The 24,139-nt window shown below is 39.7% G+C and overlaps 2 protein-coding genes across 10 annotated transcripts in view; one reads left to right on the forward strand and one right to left on the reverse strand.

The window, feature by feature from the left end:
• Positions 1 to 1,762: 1,762 nt before the first annotated feature.
• On the reverse strand, positions 1,763 to 9,718 carry LOC144521952 (dynein axonemal intermediate chain 4-like). Of its 2 annotated transcripts, XM_078256657.1 has the most exons (17): positions 9,521 to 9,718; positions 9,158 to 9,338; positions 8,015 to 8,175; positions 7,769 to 7,884; positions 7,326 to 7,482; positions 6,955 to 7,094; positions 6,303 to 6,455; positions 5,978 to 6,163; positions 5,693 to 5,847; positions 5,163 to 5,249; positions 4,861 to 5,015; positions 4,593 to 4,753; positions 4,084 to 4,202; positions 3,768 to 3,866; positions 3,038 to 3,264; positions 2,751 to 2,904; positions 1,763 to 2,070 (listed from the first exon to the last, which is right to left on the reverse strand). In XM_078256657.1, exons 1-17 carry the CDS (start codon positions 9,547 to 9,549, stop codon positions 2,020 to 2,022), a joined length of 2,331 nt encoding a protein of 776 aa, XP_078112783.1. In that variant the 5' UTR covers positions 9,550 to 9,718; the 3' UTR covers positions 1,763 to 2,019. The 2 variants fall into 2 exon arrangements, with proteins under 2 accessions (XP_078112783.1, XP_078112784.1); XM_078256658.1 differs by lacking the exon at positions 1,763 to 2,070 and having other exon boundaries at positions 2,778 to 2,879.
• Positions 9,719 to 11,809: 2,091 nt separating this feature from the next.
• ap3b2 (adaptor related protein complex 3 subunit beta 2) overlaps positions 11,810 to 24,139 on the forward strand; it is a 50,586-nt gene continuing 38,256 nt past the window's right edge. For 4 of the 8 annotated variants that reach the window (XM_078256663.1, XM_078256666.1, XM_078256664.1 and 1 more), the window contains exon 1: positions 11,810 to 12,048. In XM_078256663.1, coding sequence (XP_078112789.1) covers positions 11,936 to 12,048 — 113 coding nt within the window. In that variant the 5' untranslated portion in view covers positions 11,810 to 11,935. Of the gene's footprint in view, positions 12,049 to 20,983; positions 21,065 to 22,448; positions 22,559 to 24,139 lie in introns of those variants that run through there. The other 4 variants (XM_078256660.1, XM_078256662.1, XM_078256661.1 and 1 more) reach the window with 2 other exon arrangements.

A 24,139-nucleotide genomic window follows, 5' to 3' on the forward strand; every position in this document is an offset into this window, starting at 1 on the left:
ACATTTTTGGAAATGCATTCATTTCCTTTCTTGCCGAGAGGTAGCTGGGAAGATTGATGCTACCCTCATGTCTGTCTTTTAAATATGAAGCTACAGCCAGGAGACGGTTAGCTTAGCATAAAGACTGGAAACAGGGGGGAAACAGCTAGCCCAGCACTGCGTTACTGCTACCATGCATGCAGCAAGTAGTCCGGCACCTAACCCCTCTGTAAAGTCACAACTTGACATTTAAACAATATATAACATGTTAATCAGCGAGCTTTAGTGTAGAGGTGCTGGTGGGCATTGTTTTTTTATTTACCTTCAGACAGAGCCCGGCTAGCCGTTTCCATCTGTTTGCAGGCTTTATGCTAAGCTAAGCTAAGCAGCTGTAGCTTCTCAATTGTCATTTTCTACAACAAAGTCTTTTTGGCTGACCAGGACATGAATTTAAATTCTAATTTAATCTTGTGAACCAGTTGCAGCAGTGTGTAAGATCAGATCATTTGGAATCTGAAATCAGGAAGTTGTTGCACGTGAGAACAAGAGTTCTTTTCTCTTGTTAAGACAAGTCTCCACAACTTCACTCAACGGAGTTTGTCATTTATAGACATACCAGCTGGTCCAGGGAGCGTGATGCAAAATGTCCGAGCCAGCGTGTGAATGAAAGAAAGCACTGTCATCCAGAATAACTGTGTTAGCTGACGCATTCTTGGTTTCTGCACACAGTTCAACTGTGATGTTTACTCCTAAAATCTGGCATTCAATAGTTCATCCAACAATATAACTACATTATTATAAATAATGGAATAAAAAATATGCATTAACTGTCTACCGAAACTAGTTTGGCGTAAAAGCAATGCTTGAAATGGACTTTTAATTTAAAAATGTTTTAAGCGTATTGTTTCTTGGTTTTTTTTGTTAAAATCTGATTTATTATAGTCAGTTTGTTCTAAACTATTTCACCCTGATCATATTTCTGATGTTTATCTCCACATTGGTATATACTATAATGTATGAGTAAAGATTAGAAATGGGTTTTCAAATCAAGATTTCATTTGAGTCTTTGTTTTAGGTCTTTATTGAATTACTGTATGATATAATATTGCAGAATATTCACTTTCATATATTATAGAAAAACAGCCCAACCAGTTCAGCAGTGGCTTTGAATAAAAGCACATATGATTCACAAAACTTTGTTTTGAATCTCTTTTCTTTAAACATCCATTAATGTGATCTGCCAGTAGGGGTCTCCCTTGATCTTAAAAATAAGGTCCAGAAGTACAGTACCTTGTCATCACAATTTGTCAAAGATCAAGTCTTCAGATCTCAACTGGACTTTAAGCGGCTTATTTTTAGTGTAAAAAAAAGGAAAAAAATCTCTTCTTTTTTTTAACGTTCAATCTGACTGTAACTTTTTTAATACCACAGTGAAAAGCTCTGCATCTTTCTGAAGACTGTCTACAAACAAGAATCTTCTAGACTATGTATCTAATTTATAAACATGATACATTATGTAAGGGTTAGATTTGACTTACTCAATTAGTTGTTTTGAAGTGAAATTGAAGTATCTATAAATCTCTAAAGGTCTCTTTACATCCCTTGCAGTACATTTTTGAAATGTACAGTAAAGCTCATATGATGTATTTTGTCTTATCCTCTTTTGTTGCATTTATTTATTTATTTTTTTTTTATTTTCCACCAGTTTTTATTGTAAGTTCATGCATTTCAATTATGTTTTTATCTGTTCTGTTGTTTTGTTAATAAAGACATGAACTACAACTGAATGAAACATTGAATGAAACATTTATTTCATTTGTACTTTTATAGATACTTTTCTAGACTTTTTTTCAATTTCCAAAATAACTAGCAATAATTAAACTACTGTAATAGAATTAACTAACATAAGATAAGATACAACAAACGTAAAGTGGTTCTCAAATAAAACAAAAGGCCTGCCTTGTTACAAGTATACAGTTTGATCTTTTTACAATAGCAATGGATTGAAACATTTACATTGCAGTTTAAAAGTTGCAGTTTCTAAAGATACCTGGAAACTGCAGAGCCAATGATGTCTTCCAAGCTGTCCACCTTAAACAAAGAGCAAAAGAAACAGTTTGACCTGTGTACAGTGTACAACATGTTTTACCCTACACTGACTTTTGTGACTTGTTTTGCTGTATTCCTCTTCTCACATTTTCTCAAATTTGGTAGAAAATGACTATTTTGAGTCTTATCTTTGCTTCCCTGGATCTCTGTTCCAATTATGCTTCAGACACCCAGAGATAAAAACTGCTAACATAAAAGCTGCCCACACATGATCCGCATAAAACTGCTCTGCGCTGGCCTTTCCATTGTTTTCCTGTGGGGAGAGCGGGGCCGCCCAACTAGGTGCAGCACTACCCTTGGTGTCGAAATTGCCGCCGTGAGCTGCGCTCAAAGTTCAAATTATTTCAACTTTGACCTAGTTGCCGCCGACCTTTCAAGGCGAAACTGTGGGCGCAACCAATTCCAGAACGTTCCTGCGCTGCACTTTGCCTCGTGGTTTTGCCACGAATCATGTTGGCAGCTTAAGTCACCTAAAAATCTCTGTAACATCAAGACCTTTCTGAGTAATTGTCCCATATATCCTTTCTGTAACTACTTGTTTGTAAGCAGCTTGTATGCTCTGCAAACCACCTCGATATAAAGAAAATGAATAATAATAATAATAATTAAAAAACATGTAGCATATCGAGACGAGAAAATCACACAGGCCACCTCAGTTTTACCTGCTTGCCTTGTCCGACACTGAGGTTTTTGAGCTGGTAGACAGTCACTTGGCCTTCACTGTCCCCTACCAAGACACAGTCTGTCCCTCTGGCAAACAGCACGGAGGTCACTGTCACACCAGGTGCAGCCTGGTGCACAATGGTTGGGTGCAGGCTTAAAAGGGATGCATGTATTTAGTGGACACCAGATCATTTCGGGCTAATGTTTCAAATCAGATGAAAGCATCAAATGAAAGTAAACCAGACAGAGCTCTATAAATACGGAAATATCTGTCAGCCTGACTCACATGCTTAAATTCAGGTCCCAGATCTCCACCTGCAGTCCATTAATGGCCGCAAATATTGTGGACCAGTTTGGGGACCACCTGACGGCATACACGGCCCTCTGGGCGGATGTAAAGCTCAACACAGGGGTAAGGCGTTCCTGCTTCCACAGCTGGATGGTCCAGTCAGAGGAGCAGCTCAGGAACACATCAGGACTAAATGGAGACCATTCAATGCTGTTCACAGGGCACTGAGGGTGAGCAAGAAAGGGGATATGGAGTGAGCATGCTGAAATAACCAATATTGTTTCTAATAAAGTAAATCAACTTGTAGTAAATGGGTAGCAGCATCACGGAAGTTAACACAAGATATCACGTTTTTTGTTATTGAGTACATGTTATTCAGGGATATGTGAACAAAGTATGTTTTTCCCACAGATTGTTTTGGTGATGAAATGAATCTGGAAGCCGGAACAGCAACTTAAACTAGTTGTGCTAAACTGCAGATTTGGTCTACAGGTTGGTTTGAAGTCAAAGCATCATACATGAGACTGAAAAGCTGGGGTAATACTAATGTTAGCTTGCTCTTCCACTACTCCACCATTGGAAAATCAGGGCCCTAGTCTTTGGTGTTATACACATAATACTGTAAAACACTCTTATCATAGGTATTGGAAAATACTGCAATTTACCGTGTGCACATTTACACATTTCAAATATCATTGACTCAATGGTTTTATCCAGATGGACTTACAAAGTGATTTTGGTAAGTCTCCAGAACATTGTGACTGTTGGAGACGGAGCACTTTTGGATGAGGCCCTCCCATGTGCCAACCAGATAGACACTGGAATCCTGCAGGGAAAGTACAATCCAGGAGAAACATGTACGTTTTTTAGTTTTTAAGTCATAGTCAAAGTTGGAGAAAGACACAACCAGAAAAAAAGTTAATCTTAAACTTTGGAAGAAGGAAGTCAGGCAAAAAACAATTCTCCGCAAAAATAAGACTTTAGCATGAGTGCTACGCCCAGTTCAAACCATCCTAGGATCTATTTGATTTGTGTGAACTTACTGTTGGATGGACATCCATACAAAGACCAGGAGTCAGTGCTGAACCCATATGTTCTGTCTTCTTCTTGCTTTCTACAGCTTTCTTCTTAGAATTTTGAGTCTTCTTTATCTTCATCAAGTCTAAGAACACATTTTTTTAGAAAAGATACAGATAGTATGATTATTATTACTGTCAGAGCACTGATATACAAGGTTTGACTGTAAATAATTTACACGAGAGCCTTCTCAGAACTGCCTTTTAAAGTTCCACAGTGGTAAAAACAATTAACCAACATTATGTTTTTAACATCAGTTCAAGTGATAGAATTGATACTGAGCTTTGTTGTTTTCCTGCCTTTTAAACTCAAAGCTCATCTGAACATGTTTGGCCAATGGTTATGTCAATGCGTAGAAATATCACTGTTTACGTCTGAATCTACTATGTTTCCTCATATACTCGTACTCTATGTCAGATTGTGTCATCATATGTGTTCAACTGTTGAAACCATAGCCTGCTGCAGACAACAGTACCTATGCACTCAAGACCATTGCTGCAGAGGAGCCACTTGGTAATCCTGCCATCTGCCGACACAGCGACGAGCGCTTCTACCCTGTCCTCCCCTGACAATGTAATCTCTTGTTTGCTCCAGTTGACTTGCCACACTGGTTTCAGGTGCCTTTTGGAACACTCACTACAAAACAGAACAATTAGGAAAGCTAAGAGAAAAGAGGTTTGGTGCAATAGTAACTTTTGTTTCATGTAATGTGAGAGTTTATTTGCATGCTCCACAGTCCTTACCTGCTGTTGGCAATACAATGAATGTTGTTCCGACTCTGGACACTGTAGATAGCTATAGTGCCATCGTACATCCCCACAACCAGCTGGCTGGGGTTGTTGGCTGAGAAATCCAGGGATGTCACACAACTATGACAGTGGAAGACTCGCTCTGGCCACTGCACAGGGGACATATTTAAAATCACTGTGCAGTAACTATGGACTGTATTAACATAGCTCATAATATATAATGGTTAGCTAGTTGAGATAGGGCACAGGAAGATGTTGGCGGAAAGTAAATAAAGGGCAACAATAAATAAATATACCGTAGGGTTTTTGAGGGACCAGCAGCAGATCAAACTTGGTTTCTGGTTGGTGGAGTCACAGTCACCGTATGCCACTGCCAGGAGATCCTTACAGGGAGCACAGACTGAGTTTTAGGTGAAGTGTGAGACATTTGACCTTTACAAGAAGCATTCATTCAACTTTTTAAACAAAGACTAGTAATAGTAGAACCATAAAAAGTAAATGTTTGCCCATTATAATTCTAAGTGGTACCAAGGGCAACTCTGCTGTTTTGGTAATCATTAATTTGCCTTTTATCTTACTACAAATGCTTTACGGCCTAGGCACAGTTGAAGTAGGGTCAACTGCTTACTGCAGATTTATTAACATTATTAAAATATGTATTTAATGTTGCCTATGAATAGTGAAGGCAGTCAAATGGGAAAACCACTTTAGCTTAGACACTTAAAAAAAACAAACACAAAATGACATTGACACTGGTGTGAAGAATTTGTTCTGCTGATAAACAACAGCAGCTGGTTTTGGCGTTTTGATCTTTGGTCTATGTTACCGGGTTCTCCTTGTTCCAGACCATACAGGTAATGCTCCATCCTCTAGTGAGCTCGCAGCTGAAAGCCCAGAGACGTTCCAGAGTTGGAGATGAAGAGCTCTCCTCACCCTCCTCGCTCTTTTCCTCTGTCTCAGGCTTCACCGTGCTGTCAGGGTCTTACGCAATCAACATTACATTTAATAACTGACCAAATGTTTTGCTGTAGTTGAAGCAGAGGACAAATGCCCTGAGTGTAAGTCCACAGGCTGGTGCACCTGAACCAACAATGTGAGAAAGAAAGTTTACCTTTTATTATGGGAAGCTGCCTATAAGCAGCCAGCTTGGGTTGAAAGAGGTTTGCCACGATGCTCCTCTCCATCACTAATAAGCTGTGTTGGAATGATTCTGTCAACATGATCAGCTCTGGGTTGGACTCAGCATTTAAACTGCTCCGACACGTTTCCATTTCTAACAGTGAGCCAATAGTGCTGCCTGAGGAAATGAAATATAAAAAATTATACATGCCTGTTAGAGCAAAACTGTGTTAATTCTTAGACCTTTCCAGTCCCAAGCCCTTGCTGGGACAAAGACTGAACATTAACAGAGTCAATGTTCTCCTAGGTATGGTTACCTATGCTGACTGTGCTGCTGCTCTTCTCTCCTCTCTTCTCGTGACCTTTGCTGGTGTTCACGGTAGTCTCTGGATTGTTAGCCTTCTCACTTTCAGGGTTTTTGTTTTGGTCACAGAAAGAGTCATAGATATCCCAGATAGTAGCGAACGTGCCTGTGGACACGAGAGAATTTCAACTAGCTGTCTACTTTGAAAAACTGATCACTAAATACCCTGCCAAACTCACCAAAATATGGGTTTTTATCTACATACTGTAACAAAACCTTGGACTGTGATGCAACAGTCTGAGGTTGAAAAGCCAACTGCATTAATCTGACAAATCTCAATTTAAAACAATTGATTATCACATGAATTATCTGATATCTGATATATGATTATCTTTTCACTGAATCAGCTAGAAAATGATGTCAGCAAACTTAGCAGTTTGGACTTTGAAATAAATGTCATTTTTTTAAAACCAATACCTTACTGCCAGGTTGGTTTACATGTGTTTATCATTGATGAACATTTGGGCTACATTATAATCTTAAGGTTTAAAACTTTTAATTGACCTGCCCAGTGCCCACTATTCCTATTGATGAATCTGAACAAGCCTACTACTACTTAAATAAACATAACCCCAGAAAAAAAGTACACAAAGCCTAAGCCTAACCTTCATCCACCATGACAATCTTGTCGGTCTGGATCTGTTTTTCTTTAGATGCTCCATTGAATGTCTGCATTGATCGTTCCACATACTTATCGTTGCCCATTCTGTTCTTGCAGAGTTCAGCATATTGAAGGTTTCTCTCTCTGTAAGAACATGGTGAAAATGTCAACAGCTTGTTACAACCAAAGAGGAGTACTACATGTCCCGGAATGGTATGTTTGCACAGAAAATAAACTGAAATACATCTTAACACACACTGCATAGTATGTGACAGGCAGTTCCAAAGTTAAAGACATTTAGTGCCACTTTGTGTGCCTGTTGTGCATGTCAGATCTTGCCTTATATTTAAGAAAGCCAACAAGCAGAGGACTCACTTAATGGCTTTTGTATCATCAGCATCCTCTGACATAAAGATGAGGGGTGGTAGGTCAAACAGTGAAATGGTATCTGTCTCAGTGAGGCAGACGTCTACTACATCATCCAACATCTCTTCTGTTACATGTTGTTTCACATTGTCTCTTTTCCTCTGTCCTTCTCGGGCAAGAACAAAAGACAAAACAATTATATATAAATACTGAATATAATTGTATAACATACCACAAAAGACTATCTTCTGCAAAAAAATTAATTTGATCATAATAGGAAGCTGTAGATTTACTTGTATTTTGCAGCAAATGGCGAAATTTGCATATAGTATAACAATGTAACATTGTATTAATTTGTGATAATCACCAGGACGAAACAGTGAATATAATAAACATAATGACAATATATATATATATATAATTATAAAAAAAAACAAAAAAACAATAGTAACCGCATGGAGGTGGAGGGATTATTGGTATGTCCAGTTTAGGAACACTATCCTCAGTCCCCTTAGTCATTGATGCTGTGGTAGACAGGCTGCATGGTAGGCTGCTACCCATAAATGAGCTGCAAAACAATAACATTACTGAGTCTGAGAACATTTTTGCGGTCAGAAATGTGTGGCTATTACTTTTCACCGAACAAGCCACACATAAAATCAGTTTAGAAGGTGTATGTGAATGTTACCACCTGGTACCTAAAAGAGCGCATATTGAAGCTTGAAGTTGATTTCAATTGGTCTGATTCTGAGCTGGAAAAGACTTCATCCAAGAATCTGCCTGGTTTGGAAGGCATGTCTCCTGACTCTGCATGATACAGGGGCAGAGGAGTGACGTCACTGCCATCATTGTCCAACACCTGCAAAGACCGGAACCACAGCCAGAATCAGTGAAGCATTTACTTTACGATTATCAAGTTACATATGTTTGGACAGATATACAGACTTGAATTTTCAGTAAAACCTGGCATTCTGTAACAACTGTGAGGAAAGACATTAGGCTAAAGCTTTGTGTTTTGTTGTTCTTAAACTCTTAATGGGTAAATGTCACATACACAGAGTTAATATTCTGTCTTCCTAGGGTTGGGTACCAAAACCTGGTTTCACTATGGAACCGGTTCCTACGCAACCGGTAGGAATCGGACCGGATTAGAACACAAATTTCGGTTCCACTTAATGTGTCGACTGAAATATTTTCCCTCTGTCCCTCCGAAACGGACTTAAAAATATCCCCCTTTCTCTGTAGTCTACCGTTAGCTAGCTACTGTAAATGTAGGTTACTTTTAAAATGCCATATTTTCCGTCTGGGAAAGTACTTTAAAACTTTAATATATTGTTAAATTTAAATATTTTTCAATTTAAAAATAACTCTCTATAAGAGCCTTTTTCTGATGTCATTTTTCAGTTTTTCAAGAAGTCGGGTCAGGAATTGTAATCGTTTTAAAAGTACCGGTTGGGTATCGGAATTGTAAAAATCCTGACCCTATGTCTTCCCATATAAATGTATTTTTTTATTTAACCATAGAATTGTGAGGATTGTCTCCTGAACTATTGTAACTTTTAGTTCTTTTCCTTTTACTTATTTTCTAACGTTACATGGATCATTTTTTCACTAACATTGTTATTATAATTACTTAAGTTTTTTGTTTTTTTTACAAAACAATGTACCATGTACCTACCTAGCTAGCTGCTGAAGGATGTGTGTTGGCTGTCTAAGGTTAATATCAATAAAAAAAATTAAGAGGAGACCGCCATTAACTGCAATAGTGTGATAGGAAATGGAAATTTCAGAATACATTTGGCCTAGCTTTAACGTTATTTGAATTAAATAGATAACGTTACCCGAACTGGTCTTCTAGGAGCTTGATTGGCGTTCCTATCCAGGATGTTACGTTTCCTGTTGCTGCCACCGACCAAGATGGAACTTCTTCGGGTTTGTGAACCTGCGAAGCTCCACTTGTGTCTTGAACTTTGGCTGACTTGATGAACTCCTGCAACTGAAGTATTCATTGCTCGAGAAGATCTAGGAGAAAGCAAAATAACATATCAACGTAACAGGTAGCAAGGGTAGCATATCCACCATTAAGTTAGGTAAGATAACTAGCTAGCTAGCATATGTGTTATAAAGTTTCAGTTAGTTAAAACTAGCTAGCTAACGATAAAGTTGTGTTGAAAAGTCCACTTGTTGTAAAACTGTAAACTTACGAGTTAAACACCAGACTACTTTTCTTCATTTTTTCCAGAGTGCTACACCTTTTGTGTGTGTAAAAACGTATCTGTCTCTTTCATTAACGTTACCAAACTATTTTTAACCGCGTAGAATCACTAAACGGCTCAAAGACACCTTTGCTCCAAGTTGTCATGGAAAAAAAAAAGGGACGACCCTCGCGCCTTGTCAGTTACTGTCCAATACTCTCTGAGACCTTCAGATTGAAGTTGGCTTCATACAGGATGCCTTTTTTTTTTTTTTTTTTCAGTTTTAAGCTCATGCTGCTGCGCCAAAGTTTCCACAAATCTGAAACTGACTTTGGGCTCTTGTAGTTCAAGACAGTGCAGCAGTTTTTAATACATTTAGGCTACTCAAGTGCTGTTCAGATTTGAAATACTTTGACTTTACTTTAATGCACCTTTATATATCTACTCTACTTCATTTTAGAGGCAAATATTGTAGGCCCACTTTTTACTCCACTACATCTATTTGATATATGTAGTTATATTAATACAAAAAATATAAAACAATTCACGTTAAAGTGATATGCTTACATAATAATGCATCATTTATTTAATGCAGTAGGCTATATAATATTTTGAAATGGGACATTCTGCATAATGATTGTTAATGACTATAATGACTATTTTTATGTTTACACATTAGTACTTTAAGGCTTGAATACAGGATTGTAGATTGTATTATTGCTACTTTTGCTTAAGTAAAATATATGAATACACCGCCACCATGTTTAAAATCGTATTGTGAAATAAGTATCGTGATGATATCATATCGTTGGGCCTCTGGTGGTCTCGCTTTGCCAGACCTTCCTCCACAACGCTAAGCTGCAGAGGAGGGACGTTCCACTTCCAGGATTGCTCGGGTGCCACAGGAAATTCCGCCGGATGCATGTCTTTTCGCCGATGTTTGTTTCCTACTGCTTTCTTTGTGTTGGAATTTTAAACTCTGGTCGATTTATGGGGACTATAGTTAACTGCTCCTCAAATCTGAGTTTTCTCTCGCACGACTAAAACAACTTTTGAACGTACATATTGCTCCAAAACAAGTTCCTTCCCGAGGCTATTTTGCAGCGGCTCTGTGTGGAGCTTAGCATCACCCATGACGATTGTGATTGGTTTAAAGAAATGCCAATAAACCAGAGCACGTTTTTATCCAATCCTGGAATGCTATGTGGACTAGCCAGACCCTCTCTGGTCTGGCAAAGCGAGACTAGGCTAGTCCACACAGCATTCCACTAAGTGCTGCACGGAGCCCCTGTGTCACTGGAAAATAGCCTCGGGAAGGAACTTGTTTTGGTGGAACATGTGTACGTTCAAAAGTTATTTTAGTCGTGCAACAGAAAACTCAGATTGGACAGATAGTCTAGCTAGCTGTCTGGATTCAGCCTGCAGAGATCTGAGGAGCAGTTAACCATAGTCCTCAGAAATCCACCGGAGTTTAGAATTCCAACACAAAGGAAGCGTTAGGGAAAATCTGGTCGAAAAAAAGGACATACTGTGGAATATCCGGCAGCGACGGGGCAATTCTGGAAGTGGAAAGTCGTGGATAGACTAGGCCTCTGGTGATTCCCACCCCTAACCTGCATATAACAAAAAAAAAAATGTCCCCCTGTTAAAAAAAAAAAAAAAAAGTATCTACAGCTGTCTATAGCAGAGTAAAAAGACAAAAAAAACAATATTTGCCTCTGAATTGTAGTGGAGTGGAAGTAGGCCTATATAAAGCATAAAATTGAAAATACTCGAGCAAAGTACAAGTACCTGAAAAATGGTGGTAAGTAGAATTTGGATCCCCATTAGCTTCGACAAAGTGGTCGCTGGTCTTCCTGGGGTCCACACAAAAACAATAACAATAAAAACAAACAATTTAAGTCGATCAAGCCATAACAATAAAACGAGAAGACAAAATAAGCCAAATGAAAGCATCATAAAATTAAAATAATTAAAAAAAAAAAAAATCATAATAAAAAGTAGCCAACTTGAGTAATAGTTACTCTGCCTGTGGGTAAAAAACAACAACATTGGAAATCTGGTGAAGGAATCTTGAGGAAACCTGGAGGAATACTACTACTTAGGCTAATATTCCTACATTTTTATTTTTATTTTTTTAATTTATTCATTTTTTATTATTTCTTTGCTAATATGCCTACATGACTACTTCTCTACCACTTCCGGGTTTTAGGTTTACTAACCTGTAATACATCACGTGCCCAGAGCATCATGCCTCCCCCCTCCTCTTCCACCCATCATCCCCCTATGCACCGAGCATCTCAGAGATAACGGCCGTGTGTCTGTGCGCCTTTAAGAGCCGTATATCCTGCTGCCCTCTGCACTAAATCCCCATCGCTGCTCTGTGAGGGCGAGAGAGAAAAAAAATAACAGAAAGCCACGGCAATGTCCGCCAACTCCGCTTTCAACGACGAGAAAGGGGGCTCGTCTAGCGTCGGGGAGCCTGAATATGGTCACGACCCGGCGAGCGGAGGGATTTTCTCCTCCGACTACAAAAGGTACGAAGCCACCTGCCTCGGTGCCGCTTGACGCCGTTTTTATTTGTTATATTGTGGGGGTATACCGGTGCAGCTATGGCGGCGGAGATGCAGTGTGGATGTGGTTTCCTGTCTGTTAAGATGCGTAGAAAGTGCTTGTTGAAATGTTGAAATGCAAAATAGAAACCTCAAACTGAACTTGTTTGCTATTAGGTCCGTGATTTAATAGCGGTGTCTGCTTTTCTTTTTTTCTGGTCGTGAATCTCTCACCGTGATTTGGTAGTTCAGGCAGCAGCGACAAACGATGGTTCAAGGCGGGTGCTGACTTATAATATATATTTATATAGGCCATATGTGTGTTTTTAGGTTCGGGGTGTTTGTATTTATTGTACGTTTTGTGAGGTGAGATGTAAAAGGCCTGTCTAAGAGGATGCCAGGCCTCAGCTCCAGCTTTTTCAGCACCACCCCTGCTGGACAGCGCGCAGAGCACAGCTCAGTCTGATCATGTCAGATACAGGAACTGGTCTATAATGACCTGAGATAGGTTACTTACAGTATCAGTCGTGAGTGAAAAATAACTGATCATAAACAAGTGAGACCTTGCTTAATGTTTTTCTGACTTTGTCCTTGTTCTTATTAAGGGTCCCAGTTGTGTCCTTTAAAAATTGTTTCCATCTAGGCTACAAAGTACAGTGGCTAGACAGTCACAATACTAAGAAGAAGAATATCTTGTTTAGTTTGGTCTTAAAATGACATAAAAAAGTAAGAAATGCCAGACTCAAGTTTCCACAGCCGAAGATTACTTCTTTAAAATGCTTGTTTAATACAAACAACATTTTTTTTTTTTTTTTTTACAACTGATACTGAATTTTGTGAGGCTGATTATTTTGCATCAACTAATCGATTCATAGCTCTTAATAATAATGATAATCCAAGGTGAGCACATTACGTAACCATGCAAACTAGTGGCATAGCAAATACTAGACATAAATAAAACAAACAGGAAGCCTGTTATATTATATCTCACCCTGAAACCCTCTAAAAGCTGTTTTAAAATATGTCTTGAAACCCACTAAAAAGCTTTAACATCCATATGTTCATGCTTCAAGTTGAATTGGTTTCTAAGGACATGACTGCAATTCACACTTTGAGGTGTGAGTTTTTAACAGGTAACTCTATGCCAAATCATCATTGTGCTAACTACAGTTGCACTGATCAAAAACTGCTAAATTATTAATTGGGGCAATAGGAGCAGTGTCAAAAACAAACAAACTGCATCACCAGATTTGTCATTTTGTAGGATTTGTCGGTTTGTCGTCCTGCATTGGGACAAATTGTTCTTCCAGGAACATATTTCTTTTTGCACACAGGAGGATTGTTCTCGGTATACCAGCCGACAGTGCAGGAACTTAATATTAATGCAACAGCGTACCTAAAGTGACTTACAGTGAGTGAGCAAGATACAGAAAGGTGTTATCAGACATCATTTTACTATTATGAATGATTGCTAGGTTAATAGTTAAATTTTGTGTGCAAGTCTCTGCAAACAACAATGTTATCTTCTCTTTGCATTCTTAAGTGGATTGTGAAAGAGTAATTTGGTGTAAATGGGGCTAGAGATGTTCCGATACCGATACCAGTATCGGTATTGGCTCCGATACTGCCTAAAACGCTGGTATCGGTATCGGGAAGTACTGGAGTTTATACACCGATCCGATACTACGTAATAAAGCCCTAAAGAAAAAATACGTTAAAGTAGTTTATTTATGTTCTTTTTCTGTTATAACTGACTGTCAAACTGGATAATAAAAGAATGTTCTGTGGCATTCATGTTTCACAAAGAGTTTAACCTGAGCCAGACCGACAACAAAGATAGAAATCATATCACATCCATACAGGGATAGTAGTATATAGTTGTTAAAACATAATAACATATATGACACACTGGTATCAGATCGGTACTCGGTATCGGCCGATACGCAAGTTCAGGTATCGGAATCGGTATCAGGAAGCAAAAAATGGTATCGGACCATCTCTAAATGGGGCTATGCTGTTGCAGGTGAGTTGTGGAAAACAATGCTATTCGTTTAGATAAGAAATTACATTTATACTTTATAGGCTAACTTCTGAGACAGTACTTGGGCTGAGGATTCAAGTCCGGCTAGCCATCCCAAGTTGGACCTTTATTGGAGCAGCTTTTGCACACAGACATGTAGAATAGAAGTTACAAACAGCTATAGGGAAGCTTTTTTTCTTTTCTTTTTTTCAGTGCATCCTGGTTACACCTTACACCTTTTTCACAGCAGACATTTTGACTTGACTTGTCAATGTAGGCATCATTCATTTTATTATTTACACTGTGACATGTCAAAATGTCTTCCGTGTTTGTAAAAGGCCCTTTGAGAAGATGGACCCACAGGGAAGACCTCTGGACTTTGTGTATGCTTTGATAACATACTGTTTTGAAATAGTCAAATATAGTACTACATTGTACACTTTGGTACATTTAGTCACACAGCTTAATGTGATGACATACAGGATCCTATGTATCATCGTCATATGTTAAAGGCCCTGCCACCTGCACAGGTGTTTTCACTTATTCCGGTTAATTAGTGTCATGGAAAAACTCAGAAGCAGCACAACTCTGGATACGTGAAGAAGGTTCTGGAGACTTTGATGAATTACACAGAAACATTTAATGAAATCTCCATCGAGGAGAATTAGGATTAAGCAGTACTGTTTAACCACAGTGTAGTGTCTTGTAGTGCCGTCTCAAATTATTTTCAAGAGGCATATATCTCATGCTGAAGCTGTAAAGTTTGGGTTATGCAAAGATATTGATGGCACCATAACATAGGCACCGCAAACACAGAGGCTCACCCAAATTGAGTTGTGTTGCTAGTTCAGTCTGTCTCTCTCTCTCTCTCTCTCTCTCTCTGGGAAATAGGCTAAGGTATGAGTGAGCGAGGCCCCTTTACAGCTGTTTCCGCCACCCTTCAAAAGGAGACTGTTCTGAAACACAACATTACCTTATCATGAAGCAGCCTAGACTCCCTCAATCTCTAAGACACACAGACATTCATACACAGGACAGGCTTGGTGTTGGAGTATGGTTGAATAGATCTTCTCATCCTCTGACCTGTGACCTGGGGGTAACCTGATCTTACCTACGTTTTTTTCCCCTTGCCTAGTCTTACCACAACATGGTGTTTCTGGAAATTCCACCACAATTAGACCTCTGCTCAGGTTGAAATAGGCCTCCCCTCGCCTGTGAGAGGAGGCTCTCAGAGGAGCTTGGAGCGAGGAACCACAGGGGTATGATATGCAGGTGTTTGTTTCTGAACAACAACGCCCCTTTGACCAGAATCTGTTTTTTGAGCGGCTGGATGACGTTAAATCGGAATCAGAATCAGAATCAGCTTTATTGGCCAGGTTTGCGTAGACAAACAAGGAATTTGACTCCGCTAATCTTCAATTCAATTCAAATTAATTCAATTTTATTTATAGTATCAAATCATAACAAGAGTTATCTCGAGACACTTTACAGATAGAGTAGGTCTAGACCACACTCTATAGTTTACAAAGCCCCAACAATTCTAGTAATTCCCCCAAGAGCAAGCATTTAGTGCGACAGTGGCGAGGAAAAACTCCCTTTCGGCAGACCCGGACTCTTGGTAGGCGGTGTTTGACGGTGTCGGGGATGTGATGAACAGTGGCAATAATAGTCACAATAAAGATAATGGAACAGTGACTACAAATAGTAGTCGTAGTAGTTCATGTCACAGCAGGGCACTGCAGGGCGTTACAGGAACACTTAACATATTAAGAATAAAAACAGAGTTGACGGTAAGAATATAAAAAAAAATAGTGTACAGTATAACAATACAATAGAATTTACAATTTTACAGAAAATATACAAAACAGAGGGAGGGAATAGTGCAATAACGGTCAATTGACTGAGATTTTAGGAGTTAACTATGAGTACAGTGCAAGGCATATCAGTGCAATGGTAATATATTAATAACAATATTGTAATTGTAGGATTGAAATAGACATGAGGTAGATGAGCAGAACAGTGTTGATTGACTTTGTTCAGTGTAAAGGTGGGGGCTATTTCTGAGTGTTCAACAGAGTGACTGCTTGGGGAAAGAAACTGTCTCTGTGTCGGCTGGTTTTGGCGAACAGTGGCCTGTATCGCCTACCAGAGGGAAGGAGGTTGAACAGTTTGTGACCAGGATGTGAGCGGTCTGCAGAGAGTTTTGCTGCCCTTTTCCTGACCCTGGACCGGTGCAGGTCCTGGATGGAGGGAAGGTCAGGTCCAATGATCCTCTCTGCAGCCCTAATTGTCCGTTGCAGTCTGGCCCTATCCCGTTTGGTGGCTGACCCAAACCAGACAGTGATGGAGGTGCAGATGACAGACTGAATGATGGCTGAGTAGAAAGTGGGGCGCCAGTGCTGATAGACCGGGTTTTGGATGAGATGCTCCCCAGTCTGACATGCTGCTGCCTGCTGTCATTCAGGAAGCTGATGATCCACTGACAGGTGGCGGCAGGCACTGAGAACTGGGTGAGCTTCTGATGTAGGAGTTCAGGGATGATGGTGTTGAACGCTGAGCTGAAGTCCACAAACAGGACCCTGGCATACGTCCCTGGGGAGTCGAGGTAGTGCAGGATGTATTGCAGTCCCATGTTGACAGCATCATCCGCCGACCTGTTTGCCCTGTAGGCAAACTGCAGGGAGTCCTTAGCTTAACTATGATATTAATAATATGGCATGATTTATAATACTGTAGATTAGACAAACTACCTGAAACACGAATTTGCAGAAAATGCAGCACATTAGTCACATTTATTTGTTTAAAATAAAGAATATTATGTGTAGAATCCAAACTAAACATGAATCATTAAAAAACACGCTTTTCAACTTTGTTTATGTTCTTTTATTAGGCAAAAGGCTTTTCAATTTCATTAACGATGGCTCAGGCCCATTACGCATCCCAGTAAGTCATGCCAGAGAGCATGAACAATACCAAAGCCTGTGAGCTCGCTCACCTAAATGTCATGCAGTCATTATTAATTACATTAATAACACCTGTAAGAAAAACCCTGCTACCAACTAGGGCTGCAACTAACATTTATTTTCATTGTCGATTAACCTGTCGATTGCTTTCTCGATTAATCGATTGGTTGTTTGATCTGTAAAATGACAGAAAATAATGATCAGGGGGCCAAGATGACGTCCTCAAATGTCTTTTCATGTCCACAACTCAAAGATATTCAGTTTCCTCTCACAGAGGAGTGAAGAAACTAGAAAATATTCATATTGAAGACGCTGGAATCAGATAATTATTTTCATTAAAGAAAATGACTCAAACTGATTAATCGATTATCAAAACAGTTGGCGATTACTTTAATGGTTGACAACTAATCAATTCATCTTTGCAGCTCTACTACTAGCTACTGTATGCTGACTAATACTACTAAATATATTCATATGACTCATCATTGCCTGATGTGTCGTGAGTTATACTGTATGCACCCTCTGTTGGATATACAGTACATACACCTCGCCTGTTTTCTTTTATACCTGTTCTCTGTGTATGTATCTCAGTTTGGAAACGTGTATTACCATTGCTTGTATTACTGTTTGCATTGCCCTCACTGTTGCAAGCTTCACTGATAAACACCACTGCTTCACCATAAATCATCAGCAGAGGGAGCTCACTGTTTATAGATGGTAAATGTAATTTGTAGCTGTGAACTGTGAGCTTTGGATTTGCAGGGGGAGAGTTAGGCTTAAAGCTATTTGGCAAATGTTTGTCATTAGTTTTAAACTACTTGTGAATAAATTCTGCCTTCATTAGTTGATTCAAGTGTAGTGTGGGCGTTGGTGTTGTATCTCCTCAGTGAAGGTAGATTAACTAGTTTGTCTGTAAACATGACAGTCAAAGCACTGACTTGCCCTTCACTGTCATCTCCTTGGAAACACGACATCTGTGAGATTTTTCTTCAGTTCAGTCCTCAAACCATATTAATCTCCCATGTGTTATTATAAACACATTTCCTCCGCTTTTAAAAGGTATTTACAGGACGGTCCTTCAGTGTGAAATGGCTATTGTAAGTTGAATAAGAGATTTTTTCTGTTGTGGGGCTCTGCAACACAGTGTTTTCTCAAGCCATTAAATCAAATGTCAAAATAGTTTGATTTCCTACTTCACATGTGATGGCTGTGGGCATTCTTTGGCTGGTTTAGTTGTTTGTTTTGTGTGACTTTTACATTTCTGTCATTACATCTCACCATTAGCCATGCCAAAGACAACATATGTTGTTTTGGAGTTTCTTGGCCCTTCAAACTTTACAGCTGTTGGTAGGCAGATTGTGTTTCCTGTAGACAGAGCCAGGCTAGCAATTTTTTCCCCTGTTTCCAGCCTTTATGCTTAGCTAAATTAACCAGCTGCTGGATGTCGCCTTTTCATTTAGCAAACAGACGTGAGAGTGGTAGTAATTATCTCATCTAAATCTCAGCATGACAGCAAATTTCCCAAAATATCGAACTATTGCTTTATAAAAATACCACATGAATAAGGAGTTATCCAGCTTCAGGACTTAGAAATGTATTAATTAAAGGTCCTATGACATGCTGCTTTTTGGATGGTTTTATATAGACCTTAGTGGTCCCCTAATACTGTATCTGAAGTCTCTTTCCCGAAATTCAGCCTTGGTGCAGAATTACAGCCACTAGAGCCAGTCCCACAATGAGCTTTACTTAGGATGTGCCATTTCTGTGTCTGTAGCTTTAAATGCTATTGAGGAGGAGAGAGGGGGGGCAAGGTGGAGGGTGGGGGTGTGGCCTTGACCAACTGCCATGCTTCGCTCATTTGCAAGCCATGATGTCTCTCTCGTTCTCATGGGCGGGCCAAATTCTCTGGGCGGGCAAAGCATAGAAAGGGGAGGTAACCTTTCCCCTTATGACGTCATAAAGGGAAGATTCCTGATTGGCCCATCTGAGCTTTCATTTTCTCAAAGGCAGAACAGGATACCCAGGGCTCGGTTTACACCTATCGCCATTTCTAGCCACTGGGGGACCATAGGCAGGCTGGGGGAACTCATATTAATGTTAAAAAACCTCATAAAGTGAAATTTTCATGCCATGGGACCTTTAATGTAAGCCTTCATATAGCCCTTTTACTGTAAGCCTCCTTCATTTAGAGAATATGATATCACCGCATGTCACCCAAAATCAAACATACAAGTTTTAACAAGAAGAGGAGAGAAAAAAAATGCTTTTAAATAATAACTGGCAGCAGTCTGTAAATCTTGAGATTTACAGACCTGTATCTTCTTAGGCTCTTTTAAATAATGACTGTGATGTTTTTTATTTAGATGGAGATCATTTACACTAGAACATGTTCCTCCTGAATTGAGAACAAAGAGATCAAAGACTCTCAACTTGTTAAACCATCAAATATGCAGCTGAAGGAAGACATTCTCGCTGTATTCAAGCCACTTTGAATCCATGGAAAGCTCTATACAAATTAAATTTATTATTATTATTATTATATCCAACATTGCATCAGTTTTTACAGCATTAGAAAACAATACCCAGGTTGTCATCACTGTCAGTGTAGTTCACTGCAATTGCTGCAGCCCCAGGCATGTATTTTTCCTGGTGACATCCCAGGTTAAAAATCGTATTAGTCTTTAGCAAATGTCAGCAAATCCTGACTGAGCTGTTACAGATCACAGGGAGAGCATATGTGAATTGTGCTTCGAGGCAGTTATTTTCATTGGGGCCAAAAAGAAATGAGTGGGAGAGGGAAAGAAAGAGAGAGAGAGACAGAGATGTCCTCATCACGACTCTGCCAAGAAAGCTGAGTCATGTAAGACGAGGAAAAAAAAGGCCCCTCACAGAATATTAAAAATGAATAGGACATGGACATTTTAAACATAATGAACAAGAGTAGTGAGGAATATTTCAAAACATATGTCGGCGATCAGAAAACGTTTGTTGGCAGTAAGTCGACTGAAGAAAGATGTGATAGAGTAAGGAGTTAACGTGGAGCAAGAAGCATTAATGTGAAGAGGCGGAGCAAAGAAGACAAGCGTGAAGGGGGGGAGTGATAACGTGGCAAGAGATGGGAGAGGCTGTGTCATTGTTAGAGAGCTCAGAAACGTATATGTGGACATGTTGTATACACACAGAAAGAGAGAGGCCGGTGCAGCAGCAGGAAGCAGCGAGAGGAGAGGCAAATAAAACTCAACGCCCCTCTCTGCCGAGCATCCATTTACTGAGCAGCTGATGTTTGCTGCTTCACTGGATGCGTACAGACTCAGCAGCGACAGAAGAGAAGAAAAAAAACCTACAGTGCACTTGGTTTCTGGTGGATTTGGATTACAGCACTCAGGAGGCAAAGTATATCAACCTTGTCACCGTTGGGAAGAAGAGGCCCTGGAGCACTTCTGAAGAGGCTTGTTGCATCATTTTTTTGAAAGAAATGTCCACATTGGATAAACGAAACCTCAGAGGGAAGGAGTATTTATAACACAGAATCTAACTGAAGCTGCTCTTTTCTGTGTGAAAACTCTGAGGAATATCTGGAGAATTCCATAGGCTCGTCCAGCTGATTAAACACCGACCGAGGAGTAGCTGAAGGAAATACTGCAGTCTTTCCACTTCATCTACGTGGGGATTCTACAGGTTGCTCTCAAGCCTAAGTTCCAAGCATGACCACCATGCAAAAGCTGCTGCAGCAGCTGCCGGTGAACGCAGTGAACATGGTGAAGTCGGTACAGAGCCAGGTCCAGGGCCAGGGCCAGGAGGAGGACAAGAGCCCCGTGCTGACCCCCGACGGCGGGCAACAGACCTGGTACAGCGCCCTGCAGTCTGATGAGCTGTGCCACCTCCGATCTGGAGGTACAGGAGGAGGAGGAGGAGGAGGAGGAGGAGGAGGAGGAGGAGGAGGAGGAGACCGCGAGGAACGGGCACCACTGGAGGAAGGTGGTGGAGGTGGTGGAAGTTTCCTATCTCAGCCTTTGCGGTAGGAAAATCCAGGAGAATACAAACCTGTTTAACCTTTCACGCTACAGTTATGTATATATGTTAGGGCATTTTTATTTATTTATTTCAATGGAAAATTAAAAAATTGTTTTCACTTTGTTGTTAGTTTAGCTGCTTACCTTTTAGGGCAGATTACAATGGGCATAGCAGAATAATAAGAGAGCAAGTCAGTTGTCGGTACCCCCCAACGCAAGATATGTCTTCAGGGTCGTAAGACAATTAATCTATATCGATGACGTTTTATTTCTGGGATTGTTCTGGTGCCACCGGAAATTCCGCCGGATTTCCCCAATATTCAGCCGGATGTCCGTCACCTTCCTCTTTCTTTGTGTTGGCATTTTAAACTCCGGTGGATTTCTGAGGACTATGGTTAACTGCTCCTCAGATCGCTGCAGGGTAAATCCAGACAGCTAGCTAGACCATCTGTCCAATCTGAGTTTTCTGTTGCACGACTAAAACAGTCTTTGAACGTACACGTGTTCAACCAAAACAAGTTCCTTTCCGAGGCTATTTTGCAGCGGCACCGTTGCTCCGTCCGGCACTCAGCGCCGCCCAAGACAGTTTACAGTTAAAAAGTGTAAAGAGTGTATCGACTTTAGGGCAACTAACAATTATTTTAATCTGCAGATTATTTACTGGATTAATCGACTAGTTGCCTGTCTATAAAATGTCAGAAAAATACTGAAAATGCCCATCTCATCTCACGGAGTCCAAGATCACATTTCCAAATGTCTTTTCTCCGACCAACAGTCCAAAACCCAAAGACATTCAGTTTACAATATATGATGAAAAGAAAATCCTCACATTGGAGAATCTTAAAGCAGGAAATGTTTAGTATTTTGACTCAAACAATTAATTGATTTGCTAAACACTTTTTTATGTTCTGTCCTGTTTCAGCTCCAGTCTATAGATAACTTTTTATTTAATTTTTTTATTTAACCTTTATTTAACCAGGTAGGTCGTTGAGAAATGAAAATAATGGTTAGTTTCAGCCCTAGATTCCATGCAAAGGCCATAGAAGCTGCTGTACTCTTTAATTACTCAGACTTCAAACCTTTCAAACGAACATCAAAAGAGGTTCTCTTTGGAAATATATTACTATAATTTCACTTCTGGATTTTATTGGGTCGTACCGATAGATTATTCTCATTTTACAGGATGAGAGCTTTACTGAAGCCAAGACTATTTTACACCAAGAAAAAAACAAGAAACTTTCAAAAGTCTCAGCTGACAAAGTCGGCTTATGCAAAACTATGTAAAATAAATGCACGCTGCGACTCCGCAGTTTCCTCTGATTCATGCAAATACATTTTCACATCCGCTCCTTTCTAATGTTGCTGCTGTCGTGCAGAGCTCTGTTCTTGGTGAACAACATGACATTGCGTCTGAAGTTGTATCATTGAACATTGGCAGCCTACTTCCATGGAGACTTTCCAGCTGAAGAGTCGTGCTGATCTCTTGGCTTTGGTGCCAGGTAACCTGATCGGCTGTACTCTGTTGTACCACAGCGGGTTAAATAATTCAGAGCTGTTTGTAAATTCAGCTGTTGTTCGTCAGGGACGGGACAAAATCCCAGAGAAATAAGAGAACCAGTGTTGGTGTAGAATTACTGTGGGCCCTTTCGGCATGAGCAGTATAAAACCAGTCAGAGGGTCGTTTCAGGTACTCAAGATGAGGCTTTATTTCTAAGATAAGTCACTGAGGTGGCATTTATAGTTTGTTAAAATACATCATGGTCCAGCAGATAGACTGTACAGTACCTGGGACTCCATTTACAACTTCTCACTTTTGAATTCATTGAGCCATTCAATCTTTCTGTTGGCCCAATATATCATATGCTTTGGCAGATAAAAAAGGAAGTAGGAAAGAAGGCTTTTAGTGTCTAAAATGGTAAAAGACATGTGCTTTTCTTTTCTATATAGGCTGTTAAATTGTTGTAAAATTACTTTTTCCTCTATCTTTTCCTTTAATCATAATGTCATTGCTCTGTTTTTAAGCAACCTATGTGCCACTACTACTAACACTACGGCTTTTACTAATAATGCATGTCTAATATGTCTGTGGTTGCACATTGCTGATAATTCCCCTTTGACAGGTTTAATGTTTGACAGCAAATGTATACAATATTTTCATGTCTGGTTTTAATAAATTATGTTGATCAAGGTGGTAAATTGACACAAGCTGCAAAACAAATGTAGGCTATGGTCGGTAAGTTTCTCTACTCATATTGGCGGGTAAAAACATTGAAAGTGCCTGCTGTATTTTTACCTAAGTTGGCCTTTAAGTCATAATTTAGTTTCCGATTTCCTAGAATGCCTGTTGATACCTGCCAGAGGAATGATGTGTGCTTTTGACATGAAGGGAAAGGGAGTGAGAGGGGGAGCATACAAAGAACAAGGTCAGAACGACATCATGTAGTAGCAGCAGCAGCAGTGTGCAAACTGTAATGCCTACCATTCGGTGAGATACTGTTGATTTTTAGCCCCAGTATTGGTGTGGCTCTAGGGATGACAGTGTCTTTGGTCCAGACTGAAATTTCAAGAATATTAGATGCATTGTAGTGAAATTTGCTACAGATATTCATGATGCCCAGAGGATGAATCCCTCTAATGACTTTGGTGATCCCCTGACTTTTCCTCTAGCGCCACTGTTATAAAGCTTTCATGACAAGACAATCATGTTTCCCGTCAGGATGAATGAATACCTCGGTAGACCCGAAAGTTTTCATTTAGCTGCATCATTAGTTAAATATGTTAATGTAACCAAAATTATCAATGGATGGATGTACTTTATTGGTCCCAATAAAGTACATAAACACACAGTAAATGCACATATAAACACTAGAATAGAGAAATATATATCAATAGAAATAGAAAATAAACAGCTAACTTTTTTATGACTAAATTATCTAACTTCCCAGACTAAACTGTACCTTTGTGTTCAGTGCTAGCAAATGTTAGCATGCTAAGATCTAAACTAGATTGTGAACATGGTAAACAATATACATGCCTTGTTAACAAGGAACTTCAACGTTTTTCATGCTCATCCGAATATT

Source organism: Sander vitreus, chromosome 8, assembly GCF_031162955.1.
Source record: "Sander vitreus isolate 19-12246 chromosome 8, sanVit1, whole genome shotgun sequence".
In the NCBI taxonomy this organism is placed as follows: Eukaryota; Metazoa; Chordata; class Actinopteri; order Perciformes; family Percidae; genus Sander; species Sander vitreus.

What these genes read in the sequence shown, in the direction of transcription:
- LOC144521952 (XM_078256657.1), bottom strand. Translation starts at nt 9,549, where the DNA reads ATGAAGAAAAGTAGTCTGGTGTTTAACTC. An exon ending in AGTAGTCTGGTGTTTAACTC is followed by an intron (nt 9,339 to 9,520) that starts GTAAGTTTACAG and finishes GCTTTCTCCTAG; the next exon opens with ATCTTCTCGAGCAATGAATA. An exon ending in GCAGCTTCCCATAATAAAAG is followed by an intron (nt 5,848 to 5,977) that starts GTAAACTTTCTT and finishes TGATTGCGTAAG; the next exon opens with ACCCTGACAGCACGGTGAAG.